The sequence below is a fragment of the Mucor mucedo genome (assembly GCF_025094135.1).
Source record: "Mucor mucedo strain NRRL 3635 chromosome Unknown EV154scaffold_331, whole genome shotgun sequence".
NCBI lineage: Eukaryota > Fungi > Mucoromycota > Mucoromycetes > Mucorales > Mucoraceae > Mucor > Mucor mucedo.
Window position 1 is genome coordinate 3770 of NW_026252615.1, and position 14510 is coordinate 18279.

Sequence of the window (14510 nt, forward strand, 5' to 3'; positions counted from 1 at the left end):
ATCTTGACAAATGCCTCGAGGAGGAGTCAATTTCTAAGAGTGTATTCAAGTCCAACTTGCATCAGCTAGTTCATATACCCTACATGATCAAGAAAATGGGGTAAGCTACAACTATACATTAACGTCATATACATAAATATACCAATACATTTTTTACAGTCCACTTCGATGCTATTCTGCTCGGTCCCTTGAGAGATCGATTGGCTCTTACAAAAGGCGTATTCGATCCACTGTTCATCCCGGTGTCAACGCTGGAAACATATTAGAAACGAGAGCCATTTTCAAGTTCCTTAAGATAGCCAACATCTTTGATTTCTCTGCTCTGACGGCCACCATTGACAAAGAGACCAATTTTGTGCAGCACCCTTCCAATGATCCTTTGCTTCCGCAACTCTGGTCTCCTTTCCTCAATTGTCCAAACAGTTCGATGGTCGTAGGAAATCTTTTGGAACAAGGTAAAGCAGGTTCTTTATTTGATAATCGATATCGAATCATGCCATGGTTTTTTGCCTTGATGAATTGCCTGGCTCGCGTAACAGGGATCCGACAAACAACAATTTCGGCATTTCACCTGAATCAGCAACTGGTGATATCGAGCAAATTGTTCAGCAACAACCATGTCTACGTATCAGACTTGTATAAATCAAAAAATAGGTCATGCACTCGTGGTGGTGAGTTCGTTATGTTCGAAGCTGTGCATAAGAGCGGGTGAGTGGTATTTTTTTATACCTTCGTATAATGTTTATTAACTCTCTTTGATTTTAGCTCATCCCATCGAGTCACAAACTGGTATGTTTGTAAAATCTTATTCTTTTTTTCTTTTGTGTTGGTTGAAGGTGATGAAGGCTCCCATTATGTTTACGGCGAGCTGACAAAAAGTAACGGTGTGTCTCCCTTGTCGAAGTCGATTCCTAGGGTACAGATGTTTGATCGTGGTCAAGAAAAGTTTGTTGTCTTCGATGCCAGAGACATTGTGTCCTCCATTGGGTTGTTGAATTCTGCGGACGGTTCTTCGTACAAGTATGTCATCAGAACTGGAGATGCTTTTAAAACCGATATGAAAACAACCGCAGGGAAAATAAGTGCGCTGGAATAAAAAAAAAATTCAATCTCCTTAAAAAACTTTTTTCTCTACAAAACATACTACTTCGTGTAGCACAAAAAATCACTTATTTACTTTCACCCTGGTCTTGCCATCAATATTGAATATTTTTAACATTTTCTCATATTAAAACAACTATAAAAATTATTTATTATATATCTATATCAAAAAAATACGGGTTTTCCATCAATTACACTTTTTTAGTTTTGCGGTAGCAGTTTAAGCTTAAACCGTTACCGCCGGTAACGGTAAATCGTAAAAATTTCACCGATACCGCCGGTATCCGTTTAAGGTGCGAATAAACCGCTGGAAAATTTCGAGGTGTTAGGCAGGTGATGTACATCATGTTTCAGATAACTGCATGAAAAAAATATTAGTCTCCTTTATTACTATTTCAAGTTTTATTTTCTTACAAGTTTAAATCAGGTCCACCATTCGACATTACCACGAACATTAACATGGCCAACAGTCAACACATGAATCTCCAGATCTTGAAACTGTAGAAGCAGAAACCGACTTTCTACTTTGCGTTCCCCAATCGTATACAAATACCTTTCCCCAAAACGCTCTTACATGTAGTCACCCTAATAATCTTCGTAATTGTAGGAATCACAGGCGTTCATTCAACACAACACCAGTATTTAATACAAGCGACCCAACACGTGTAAAGTGAATTACATGGTAACTGTTCATTCCAAGTTGCCGAACGAAGTGATTTCTCCCGCAGACCCCAAATCGACGATTTTTGTTGTCTGTATTTTAGGGTGCAGTAACGGTGATATATAATTAAGACAAATTGATGCCATATGCTTCTTCATTACCGCAAAGTCATAGACAGAGAGGCTCCTTCAATACGAGTTAAATATTCTTGAATTATTCCAATAATACATACGCCTTAATAAAAACATCTTTGATGCTATCTCATTCCTAAAAATGATGTGAAAGAAAAATATATATTGTAAGGTTTATAAAAAAAAAATTGCATGTTACCAGAATTTAAAAGTATAATGTTTGAGCTAAATTAGTTACGATGTTGATATTAGTCAAATGTGATATCTTGATAGCAATAGGAGAGTGGATGACATGAACAGGAATGATGGACTCGTAAGACATGTCTTCAAATTCGTTTGCATAAACGCTCATATTATGATGAGCGAAAGAGCCCAATTGGATATCTGATTCCTTAAACCATCTAATTAAAAAATCATGCATTAGAAACTTTAAGTAAAATAAAAGACAGTACATATTACCTCACAAGGGCAAACGTGTGCATTATTTTTTCGACAACATTATCATCTCCCAAAACATCTGCAGAATGACGAAAAAACATCAGTACTTGCGCAGGTCGAAGAACACCAGAATTTGACAGGCATTTGTAATGCCGAGCAGCACGATCCCCAACTGTCTCATTTTCAATGATGATATCATTGTCATAATTTAAGCGGTAGAACGCACGGATGTATGATCCACGTGCGTTCGTACAAGATGATTCAATTGACTTGTAAACAGACCCGAACAAATCCAGTGTCACAAAAGGATACACGTTTCTGTCCGTGGTGGGAGCAGAGTAGGTGCAATTGTACACTTCGGTGTAATAGTCCAACAAGTGATTAAAAATTGCAGGATCCATTAGGATCGCATCCTTGACCTTCATACGTCGGAGTGCGCTTGGTGGCAGCTGCTCATAACCGTAACATAAATGATGGCCGTGGTTGATTGCCAAAAATTCGTAAAGTGAAAAAGCATTGAGGGAATCCACGTACTCATTTTCTACCCATGGATGAACATCATCGTACCCGTGAATATTTCCACCCGAAAACAATCTCTCTATTTTTTTGTTGTCATCCGATGCAAGTATCAAGTGTGAGTTCAGCGTCGAGTAATAGTCTTTGGCATGAACTGCACGTAAGAACTTCAACATAAATGTCTTCTCTACCGCGCCTTTACGATTCGTTTTGATGGACTTTATATCACAGTTGTATCGCTCAAAATTGAATATCCAAGATGATGGACCGGGGCCAAAACGTAACAAATTTTCACGCAAATGACTGTGAAAGTGCATATTGCTGACGAAAAGAGTTGGATCGTTGTACGTCGTTACAAAATCGTTCAAGAATTTTTTCATATGGTCGTGCATAAGGTCAACTTCCTCCAGCGAGATCATCGGACTAGACAAATAAACATTTGCTGCAACAAAATCCATCCAGTTGTCATAGTATTCCTTAGGCAGCCTCATCGATAACAAGTATGGCGACATGGCCAAGACCCAAGTCTTAAACTCGTCACTCTTGACATGACCAAAACCGACATCACCGACCGTCATTTTTCTACTCATCGAAAGGCCGTCGTATCCAAAAGGGAGCACAAAGTTTTGGGAGCTGGACTTTGACATCTCTTTTAAGTGATCCTTGGTAATCAATGGCTCTGTTCGGTTGTTTACCAAGTTATGTTCTTCACGCCAGATGTTACGCATCATTCTTTTTGCCGTTCCCATGAAGGTGTTGTGGCAAATATCGAATGCAACAAATTCAATGGGATTGAAATACGGAAGTCGAAGTAATTCACTGTATCTGACACCGTTTGCCTTTTCCAAGTTGGTTCTAGCGGTGGCAGTGGTAGCACGTTTCCAGATCTCGGCATCCAAACGATGAGTGACTGGATCACGAACAATCCAATCATCATTTCGAGGTGCATCAGCATAATTTCTTCGGTGAGTATGACCTGGAATTGATTCGAACAGGTGGGTACAGTAATTACAGGCATTGGTTGAATTGTGCGAGGTCATACCAATCACTTTTCTTGTTGCTGGAAGGTCACAAGCAACCATTGTCAATGCAGCTTTGACAGTAACAATACCGTGATTTCTCGTTTGTATTTCAACACCATTGGACAACAAAAGCAATTCATCAACAAGAAGACGCAAATAATGATTCATTTGAAATGTTTTTGGCTCTCCAGGACCAGGAAGAAGACAAACAAGAACAACATTTTTTCTCAAATTTCTAACGTCGCGAGGCAAATTCTGAATGGTTAAATAAATTCCACCACAGCTATATACGCTGTTTGTATACAATTGGAACCAGTCGCAGTTAATTGTCAACATTAAATTGAAATCAGATTGTTGGACATATGGCATATCGTCAGTAGGATCCATCTTAAAGTCCCTCCATACGCTTCCATCATAAACATCCGACATAATTCCTGGAATAACAGTTCTTGACTTCCATCTTCTCACATCATCCACAAACCCTTCACGCAAAAAAAATGCCTGTAATGTTGATACAAGTGAGTTGTAATAAAATGATCGAATTGGTTTCAGTACGCTTCTGTTATTGACAGAGAAAAGTTTATTGCCACAGCGAGTTGATCCAGGAAAAGGTTCGACTGAAGAGCAGTTTTTTCCAATCAATCGATTTTTTTCAACTTCGGTGTCATAAGGATGAACGGCATGGCATACGGTACAGCTGACGTGCTCTTTCATTCCATGATACACAGTGGCACCAAGATTACACCAAGAAACAAATGTCTCGGCACGAACAGGGAATTTGTACTCGCTGTTGGCAAGCTTTAATGCAATATTGAGCATCACCATCAAAAGCTCACAACCTTCGTCGGTTAAATACTTGCCGTGAAGCAAGAACACGGTCAAAAAGAAAATAAACGCCAAAGGATCGGTAGGAAGATGAGCATTGTTGGAAAACCCAACAAAGGGATCTATTTAAAAAAAAGTTAACGCATATATTTACAATGGGCTTAACGTCGCTTCTACCTTCTTCAGGTTCAATGTCCTCGTTAACATCGTCCTCATCAGATTCTTGGCCTAAATCTTCTTCGCCACTTTCATTCTCGGTGTCATCGTTGTCTTGGTTTGACGCAACTGCAAATGGGGTAGTGGCTGGTATAATAATTGTGTTTAATTAAAGAACTCGTTAAAAACTATGCTTATGTTTATGAAATAAAAAATAAGATCGTTTACCATAAGTGTTGCTGGAATCAACTTCCATGTCACCTAACAAAATAAAAAAAAAAGAAAGGGTTTAATTTAGGTGAATGCGTCAAAATATTTCCGAGACCCATACTTGCAAGAATTAAAGCTGCACGTTTATCAGCTTTAGTATGGTTCAAAAGAGTGTTACGTGTAACTGTTTTGTAGCCATTGGGGCCTTTTCTGCATTCTGAGCATTTGCAATCGCGGTAAGCACTCGTGTTTTTAATAGGTCCCATTGTTTAGTTTGTTAATAATAATTTATAAAAAAGTGATTTATAAAAAGATGATTTATAAAAAAAAAAAGAAGCGAAAAAGGGGAAAAGAAAACAATGGCCCAGAAAGGTTAATAGTATCAGCGGAGTTGAAAGTACCCCACAATTTCAGCGCAATTTTTATGCGCGGAAGGAGACTCTCTTAAAAAAAGAAATAAGCTGTGTAATTTTAAAACAGCCATATCTCAATAGAATCTTAACCGAAAAATATAAAACTACTATAGAACGGTAGGCAGAAAAATAAGGAATCATATTTAATAAAGAAAGTCTGGGCTCATTTTTCAGGAAATTGAGAATTTCGTGCTTTAAGATGCAAATCCTTCATAAAAGGCTTATAAATAGCTTTCTTGTAATTTAGGGTGGTAAGGTAAGTTTGTTACATTTATATCTTTCGGATAAAAAGGTCTGATTTTATTTTACATGCTTGTAAGAGTCTTCTTAAGTCAAATAATTTCAGCCAATCAGAGAATTGAAACGTGATATTCACGTGAATATCACGTGAGGGCACGTGATTTGTCTTTTTCAAAAACTTTTTTAGAGCTTAAAAAAAAAAAAAAAAAAAAATTAAAAAAAAATCCATAGAAGCATGAAAGATAAATATATCAAACTAGTCCTGATCTTCTCCAAAGTAGGAGTGGGGAATTTTGTTTAACAACAAACTGAAATTGTTATGTAATTTTTCACCGATTTCTGATTGCTGTTTGCCAAGTGGCGAACATGCGCGATCATTACGCAGTTGGTCCGGGTTCGACTCCGGACTATGACATTTAATTCATTTTTTGGTTTTTTAAGATATTGTAGTGTCTGAAGTCTTTGCATCAGGCGTCAAGAAAGTATGAATCACTTTTTGAATAAAAACCATTTTTTGATCTCATTAAGGGTATTCAATTGCCGTATTTTCGAATAAATCGTATTTTGAGGAATAAAAAAATCAACCAATCATAAATTTTTATTGTAGAATGTTCGTGAAAAAACTTGGTCAAATAATTAAAAAAAAAATATGATTGGCTGAATTTTTTATTCGTCAAAATACGATTTATTCGAAAATACGGCAATTGAATACCCTTATTTTTAATTTCTTGGATTATTCATTATAAGTCTTAAGACAGGTTTGTCAACTTGCTACAAATTAAGTCTTTCCCAAGCTATTTTTTTAGCATTCTGTCTATCATAAATAACTTTATATTTCGTTTTTTATAATTGTATTTTATCTTCTATTTGCTATGATTCTACGGGTTAAATTTACATTAATCAATACAGAAATCAATTACAAATTCACTCTTGTTTGGCATACTTTTATGCTGAGCTTGTTGCTTCTCAGGCATAAATTTATATGTAAATTTGCATAAATATATTTTGATCATGGTGGATTTCATATTAAAATTTTAATGATCATGTTGTAGTTCAGGTGCTTTATTCTCCATCCATTGGCTTTTATTATATAGATGGAGGTATACTATTTGGTCAATTATGGATTGCTCATAGCAATGCTGTTGTATTTGGGTACGATTCACTTAAGAATAATTAAGCAAATCGTTTAAATAAATAAACTATGAAATTAAAACAACCTGTGATGTTGCATATCAGCATACGCATGTATACTGTTATACAACTTCTCCTACTACGAGTACATATTTCTATATTAAAGATTAAATGATTGGTCTAAATCGGATATACGAATGATAGTTGGATACAGAGTGCTATACCACTGAGTTACGATATTACCGATCGAGAAGAGAATCTTCTCAGATCAAATCAAGAATTATAAGAAAGAGTAACTTAATAATAATAGTTCTATCCATGGATTAGCTACCGAGAGAGAATAGAAAAGCCATTAATATAAATGGTTTATTAACTTATATAGCGATATAAATCATACTGCTGATAAAGAGTATAAAGAAATAGTGTATGAATTAATAGATACATATCTTCTACAGCCAAATATACAAATCTCGATAAGACATTAGAGAGCTTTGGGGAGCCAAATTTCAATTCAATGTTTTCTCAAAAAAGGAAAAACCTTGGTTTTCAGCTCCGATGTAGCACAAAGCAATTGATGGGAAACAGGGAGGAAATAAATCCAAATAAATGTTACGCCTTTTTGTGTTATTTCGTTTCAGCGAATCATATTGGTTTATTTTAGTGATTTTTACGAAATTTCGTCATGATGATTTCCAATAAAGCTATTGCATTCTCTTATTTTTAAACGCTATCTTTTGTCTACTTTCAAAAATAATAAACCTATTTCATATATTTCAAATGACTAAAAACAACGACACCTCAAAAAACTCCCCACCTAAAAAACACTACGGAGAATGGACAGACCGAAGAGTTATTGCTCTTGTCGATGCCATGATTGCATATCATCCATATGATAGAAAGAAGCTTGAAGTGTCAGAGTCAAAAAAAACCGTTATGCGAAACGTTAACGAAATAGATAGAAATGCAGCAACAATTTATAGTTGGAATACCTTTCAATTGAAGATCAACAATTTGATCAAAGAAGTTACCAAAAAGCAATTGTATGACACTACGTATGGCACTGGAAGTAACGATTCTGATACTTACCTAGAGAACAGGGTAATGGAAAGTAAGCGACCAATTTAAACTATATAACATCATATGTTAATATGTTACTTAGATGGAAGAGAGTAAGCAGTTGACAAGTAAGACGAAGGAGGCCGAAACCAATGCTCTTTTAAAGAAAAAAAGGGACCAAGAAGCTTTGGTAGCAGCCTCAAAGAAGGGCAAACATGCTGTCGGTCAGCAAACCAACACGAAGCAGCTGGACTTTTCATCTCTTGAAAAAAATGAATGTGATGAGGAAGCCATTAAGGATAAACAGGCAGCTTGTGTAAATCCCGTTCCTGGATTGAACAGAGGCATTAAACGCTCAATTGAGAACCTGGAACAGGACAGGTTACAAGAAAAAGATGCCATAAAAAAAATGGGTCTTAAAATCGATATAATTGAAGACATGATGAAGACTATTATCAAAAAACAGGATGACAATGAGAAACTATTACACCAAGCCCTCAAAGGTCCCGTCCCTCAACATCCCTATCTTCCTCGTCCAATTGCACCTGTCCAACTTCCAAAGCAAGACGATATAAAAAAGCAACAATAAAAACTACTTTATTATGGCCTTATTTCATCAATATATTCCTCTAATGTTGGCGGTTCTATTCCAAAATATTTACTCGTTTGATTACCTCCATTGACACAGATGTGAACATTTTTCATGAGCGTTGCAACTTCATAAAAAAGACCACATCTGCTATGGAGTATCTTCTGTTCTGGCTTATTCTAACAAAAGAAAACAACTTTGCAACATGGCCAAACTCCCATTCTACTGCGATTCTTACTGCTTTCATTGAATCATTTACATCATTTTCTGCAGCAGTCATTTGGGTGCCTAATATTTGCAGTTAACTATGATACGTAATTGTATTTTGAAACCGACAGTAAAGTATTACCTGTTCTGAATGGCTTTACCAAGCATCTATCTTCTCTATATGCAGGATCTCCGTATATTGCGTATATCCTTTTTCAATGTGAGAAAAATCAAGGCATTGGCGAAGATCAACGATTACTTCACTTGTGTCAAACATGTTTTGGTCATGAATAGCTCCAGCAAAGGGGCCTGCTAGACTGACCGTAATACCATCAGGCGTGACAATACTTTGGTATTTTAAACCATGACAGCGCTATACGTAAGAGAACATAATTTTGGAAATTTAGAACAAGAAACACATATTAATCATGAATCACTAACCGTGTGCCCATTAAAAGTGGATCTTTGGCCACGGATGGGTCTAGCAACCGCGACTAAAGTGCCATCTATGAAACCCACAATATTATCATATAGAGATCCTATGTAAGTGATAGGTACAATTCAGCGTATTATTAATAACTATATAATATACTGTATTTAGCATCATGTTTACCTTTTGCTTGTATGACAGCTGAAAACATTTGAAGATTGAAAGGATTCAAATGTTTCTTATTAAATCTGATACCTTCGTGAAAGTTGTCATGGACCATTTCAATCATACCATTGAAAACAACATCGATAGTTGTTTGATTAATTCCAAACAACATCTCAAGATCGGGAAGGCGATTCGGATACGCTAGTCTTCGTAGCATTATTCCTAGACACAAGACTCGGTCAAACGAGAATCGATGACTTATATCATTCGTTCTGAAATAGATACGTTCAGGGAAGCACATTGTTCTTGCTATGTATTTAAGTTGAACATGCGAAAACCTAAAAAGATCTATGCACATCTTGTCATTTAACATCTCGAATTCCAAACGTTGACCATTATTAAAAAAGCCTCGTACATCTGGACGTTGAAGTATATCGTCTTCTAACAAATCTTCTCCGTCATTTTCAGCAATAATAGTGCTGTTTCCGTTATCAAGAATTTCTTCAGTAATGTATTGATCAGACATAATGATAAAAAAGTTTAAGTGAAAAAAGAGAAACTAAAGTATTTCGTTATGTCATTGAAAGACGTAATGTTATTGTATTTTTTTTGGCACTAAATTTTGATGTGAGATTGATTCGAAATATGTGTAACAAGAAAATTAAAACGCAGAACTGAATTGAAACAAAAATCCCCCAAAGCTCTCTATTAAGTCTGAACATTAAAAGTTTACTAATAATCGCTTATTAAAATATTGTATCAAGATCCCATTAAGCGGGCAAAGTGAGGATACGAATATGAAGATTTAGGGGGGTATATTGGTAAAACTTAAAGCCTCATAAGGTGAAAATTAAAAAAAGGGTAAAGGGTTTGTTTGCAAATAATAAGATAGAAAATAAAAGATCAATTTGACAGGTTAGCATGATTTCAGTTAGGCCGTCGGTTTTGCATGAATGGGTTACGAGATCAAAAGTCAAAAGGACAAAGCGTTGGTCAGTGAGGATTGTTTGATGTGAGTTGGATTGGCACTAATGTGAGAGCGTAATTGTGTGACGTAGTAAATAGCGGGCGGGAAGTAATGTATGTAAGAGGGTTGTTTTTTTTCTTTTTTTTGCACTGTATATTTTTTTTCCTCAGTGCACTATTCCATAATCCACTTGTAGAAGAGAACACCAGGACCGGGTTCATCAACAAAATTTTCTTGTGTCTTATGACAGATCTGGTCAACGATGAAGAGAATGTTGAGGAGATCAGTTCAGAGAGATTGCCATTTGATTTTTAGATTTTGATTTTCAGTGTTAGACTTGGGGTTGATATAGTTGTGAAAACCACGCTGAATGTGCTCTCAATATGCTTCCGGTATTGCTGAGCATACAAACAAGTGATTTGAACTCATTAAACCGCCACAGTAAAAATTTCGCTTTCCACCATGTGACCATTTCATGCGTCACCTAAGGATTCGCCTAAGTTCTTTTCTTTTCTAGTCATGGGAATTGTCAGAATTGGAGCTAATTTAAATCGGATCTGCAGCGTTGTACCATCTTTTCCGAAAAATTGATGATGGCGTTTGACTTGTATGAGGATATTTTGTGAGTAACTTTTGTGTATATTGGTATATGTGAGACATCCTGTATTAGGGCCTGGCAGATGGGATTTTTGTTTTTGATAGGAGTTAATTTGCTGTATCTTGTATTTGATTGGATTATCCTTTGGATGAAAGAATCAGTAGGAAGGGAGGTGTAGTGGTTTAAGTATTTGGAGTTCAATGTGTACCAACGTTCGACCATGCTCGGAAGGTCGGGTCTCTTAGGAACAGCCAAATTTTCTTAGGGACAGCCAGGGTGCTCGTAGTCGCAATGTTGGATTATGATACTTTTAAAGGCACCAAGAGGCCAATATAACTTACCGTCTCGAACTGAATACAATTTATTAGAACTAGCGTATAGTAAACCAGTATGTGTGTGTTATAGCTTAATTAAAGCTTCTCATTTGGTTTTAACCTTAATAATTCTGCGCAAGATTAAAATTAAACGAGCGTAAAGGCGAAAAAGTGATGATAGAACTGTCAAAACAAGTTTAAATCATTTAATATTTATTTATTCGTAATTAGCACATTGTTCTTAATTATAAATTTTTGTTTCCATGTCTAAAGGACAGCCAAATTACAGATCTTATGTTGTGACTATGCGCTCTTTGGCTGTCCCTAAGAATAGCGAAAAATGAAATCCCTAGGTAACAGCTTGTTATTAATTTATGTCGATTTAAACAAATGCATCCAGGTTCTTTTTTATGTATCTGTTAAAAAACTCTTCTTTCTTACTTTGAATTACAAATTCGGCTTTTTATTTCAGAGATGATTGACATAAAGTTTTTTAAAAAAAATACAAATTAAATTAAATAAATAAGCCTAGAAAGTCCATGATTATTTTTTTTAAAAGAATATTAAGCATGGCTTTATTGCGTCTTCTCTTTTTTTTTATTTTCACGATCATGTACCGCTAAATAATCAAGGTCATTGAATTTAACAGTTTAGTGATTGCATTTAGAACAAGGAAGAGATTCTAGGATCCCCCTCCAATTAATTAACAGAATAAACTTTCCCATATATAATCATATTACACAATAATTATAAGATTCGCAATAATAGACGCAGGTACAGCTACTTTTAAATTTCCGGGTATACAACGGCAATAGAAAGTATCTAACAACACTTTGTTTTTTGTCTTTTTAAAAAAATGGGTCACTTAGGCTCGGGTAATCTGTGGCTGTCCCAAAGAACTGTGTTTTTTCAAGAGGCCATGTTACACGAACTGGAAATATACCAAATATAAATTTCTTATAAGCTACTTGTCGGATTGTGTCCGTCGTTCACGGTTGAGATAAGTCATTTAAAACTATTTTCTCAGGTTCATAAAACCCCTCCCACAAAGTTTTGTTCTTTGGGTTTTGTGATACATTTAATTTCCAGTTCAATACGCTGTTACATAATCAGACACGAGCTATTTTTGCTTTCGTAACGGCTCAAAAGAATATTTTCAGTACTGAGTTTGTAAACGTTCATTCTCGATAGGTTGTGTACGAGAAACCCCCCTCCCCCATTTTCGGCGGTTCTTACTTCAATATAATAAGGGCAATTGTATTTGGAATTGTCCTTTTGACGTTGACAATTAGTGTCTCAAAGTTCTTTTCGAGGGGAAAGTTTTTAGTAAAATTGGTATTGATTTCTTTGGTGGTATTGGGTGTTAATGTTGGCAAAAGAGCAGACACTTTCAAAAGTTTCAATATTTATTTTGATTTCTAGAGAAAAGAGTTTGTTTTATTTTTACAGAGTGTAAGGCAATTAAGGGACAGCCACTACAGCATGTGATCTCTTAGGACAGCCAAAAGGTTTCCGATCCTAGGCTGTGACTACGCTCACTTTGGCTGTATCTAAGGTGTAAATTCCGGCACAACATTTCCCCGGAGGGAGGGCGTAAAATAAGCCCACTGTTTACTTAGCGAAAGATCCTTTTTTTTTTACTCTTACTACAATAAGGATAACAACACCACTTAAAATGACGTTCAAAGCACTTTTTTCCCAGCCGTTTTTAGAAGAGACTCAGTGTGTTCAACATAGAAAGTCTACGGAAAGCTTCAAAATTTTGACCTTAACATTGGTCAGTCAATGGCGAAGGGAAATTCTATAAAAAGAAAAGAAACTTACAGAAATACGAAACAATCACCATATCGTAAAGCCTTATGTAGGCGCTATTAAATGCTCTAACTTTTTTTACCAATATGCTTGCTGACCTCCTGTCAAAATTTCTTGTATTAAGAACAGCAACTGTCATAACATTAAGTTATTAGAGCTTTTGTGCTTTCAATTGAAAGATCCCCCTCCCGCCTCAAGCACAGTTTAAGTTAAGCAAACAGAGAAAAGAAAACAAACAAATTCTTCGTTCTTTATGTACCGATTTACATCTGTTGCCATTTTTTTACAGTAAACCCTGTGAGGAAACTTTTAACATAATTCACACTCTCGAGTTTACACCATTTTATCCCAAATCCCTTTTATATTCTCCCGCATCAATCCCCCAAACATTTTGAAATAGATTTACAGTAGCCATACCTCTTTATTTTTAACGGTACCCCAAATACTTCTTCAGCACCTTATTTTCTTACTTCTTGTTCTCCTCATATCATCAAGCCGAAACATGCCTCTATTTTCTTGTATATTACACCCTTATCCACAAAGTATTCCTTATGCGTCGTGATCATCTCCCATCTCGCGTCATATTTCTCATGTTATGCTAGATCTCGTATCCACCTTCTGTTTTTCTTTTCGTGGATTTGCTGTAACTTTAATCTCACCAGTACTTTCTGATCTTGTCTCTCTGGCTCTCGTTTGTCCGATTACACCTATTGTACGTCTTGTTGCAAATAAAAACCTCGTAAAGTGAAGTTCAGCATTCAATTCTTTCATAATCCTCAATAACATTTTATCATTATCTTCATCGTCTATAGACAGCCCACAGAAATTGCTTATAATTCCAAATTGTCGTTTGGCGATCCTTTCCCAAAGGTGTTGGTAACTATCACGAAAATTAGTCGACCATCTGTTGCAGTTATAAGTTTTCTGATCTCAAGATCAAATTGCTGGTTTTATTATTACTGTGTTAATCCACTAGTCTGATTAGCAGGCTAAACATAAATCGAAGTGAAGGCCAAATACCTGATAAACGGTACAAGATGTTTCAAACTGTGGGAAGCTAAAAACGAAATTAGAACAAAAAGAAAAGCGAGCATCCATGCTTGTATAATTACCTGTTTTACCTGGTTTCAAAGGTGGCATGACATTGGAGAACTTCCTACACTTTTTCTTGCGAGATTGTGGGAGAAGGTGGGGAAACCAAAAAAAATAAAAGGAGGTTTTGTTTGTTAGCGCTTCAATAGTCAAGTGACAGCAGGCAGTCTTCTAATAATGTATCAGCTTTTGAAAAACCTCTGTTATGCCCAGAAATGGCTAAAGCAGAAGGACTTTTTCGAGTCAAGACACTTGGCTGTCTACCATAGAAACGAAAACTGCAAACGTACACTAATTCTGTTAATAAATAGATCTGGCACGCCCTCTTGGAATGATGGTCATTCCCTAGCCATTTTTTTGCGCGGTGTACAGCACAAAAATATAAGGAAACGCAGCGTTTAATTTCTAGCTCAGTACTCCTTATGCTATGGCCGAT

General features: G+C 36.1%; 1 protein-coding gene across 1 annotated transcript; it reads left to right on the forward strand.

Moving 5' to 3' along the window:
* Positions 1 to 13196: 13196 nt before the first annotated feature.
* On the forward strand, positions 13197 to 13752 carry EV154DRAFT_534424 (uncharacterized protein). The gene is made up of 3 exons (XM_051604028.1): positions 13197 to 13273; positions 13303 to 13305; positions 13399 to 13752. The coding sequence occupies exons 1-3, from the start codon at positions 13236 to 13238 to the stop codon at positions 13652 to 13654; spliced, it is 297 nt and encodes a 98-aa protein (XP_051449958.1). The 5' UTR covers positions 13197 to 13235; the 3' UTR covers positions 13655 to 13752.
* Positions 13753 to 14510: the final 758 nt, after the last annotated feature.

Coding starts and splice junctions, on each gene's coding strand:
- EV154DRAFT_534424 (XM_051604028.1), top strand. CDS start 13,236: ATGTACCGATTTACATCTGTTGCCATTTTTTTACAGTA.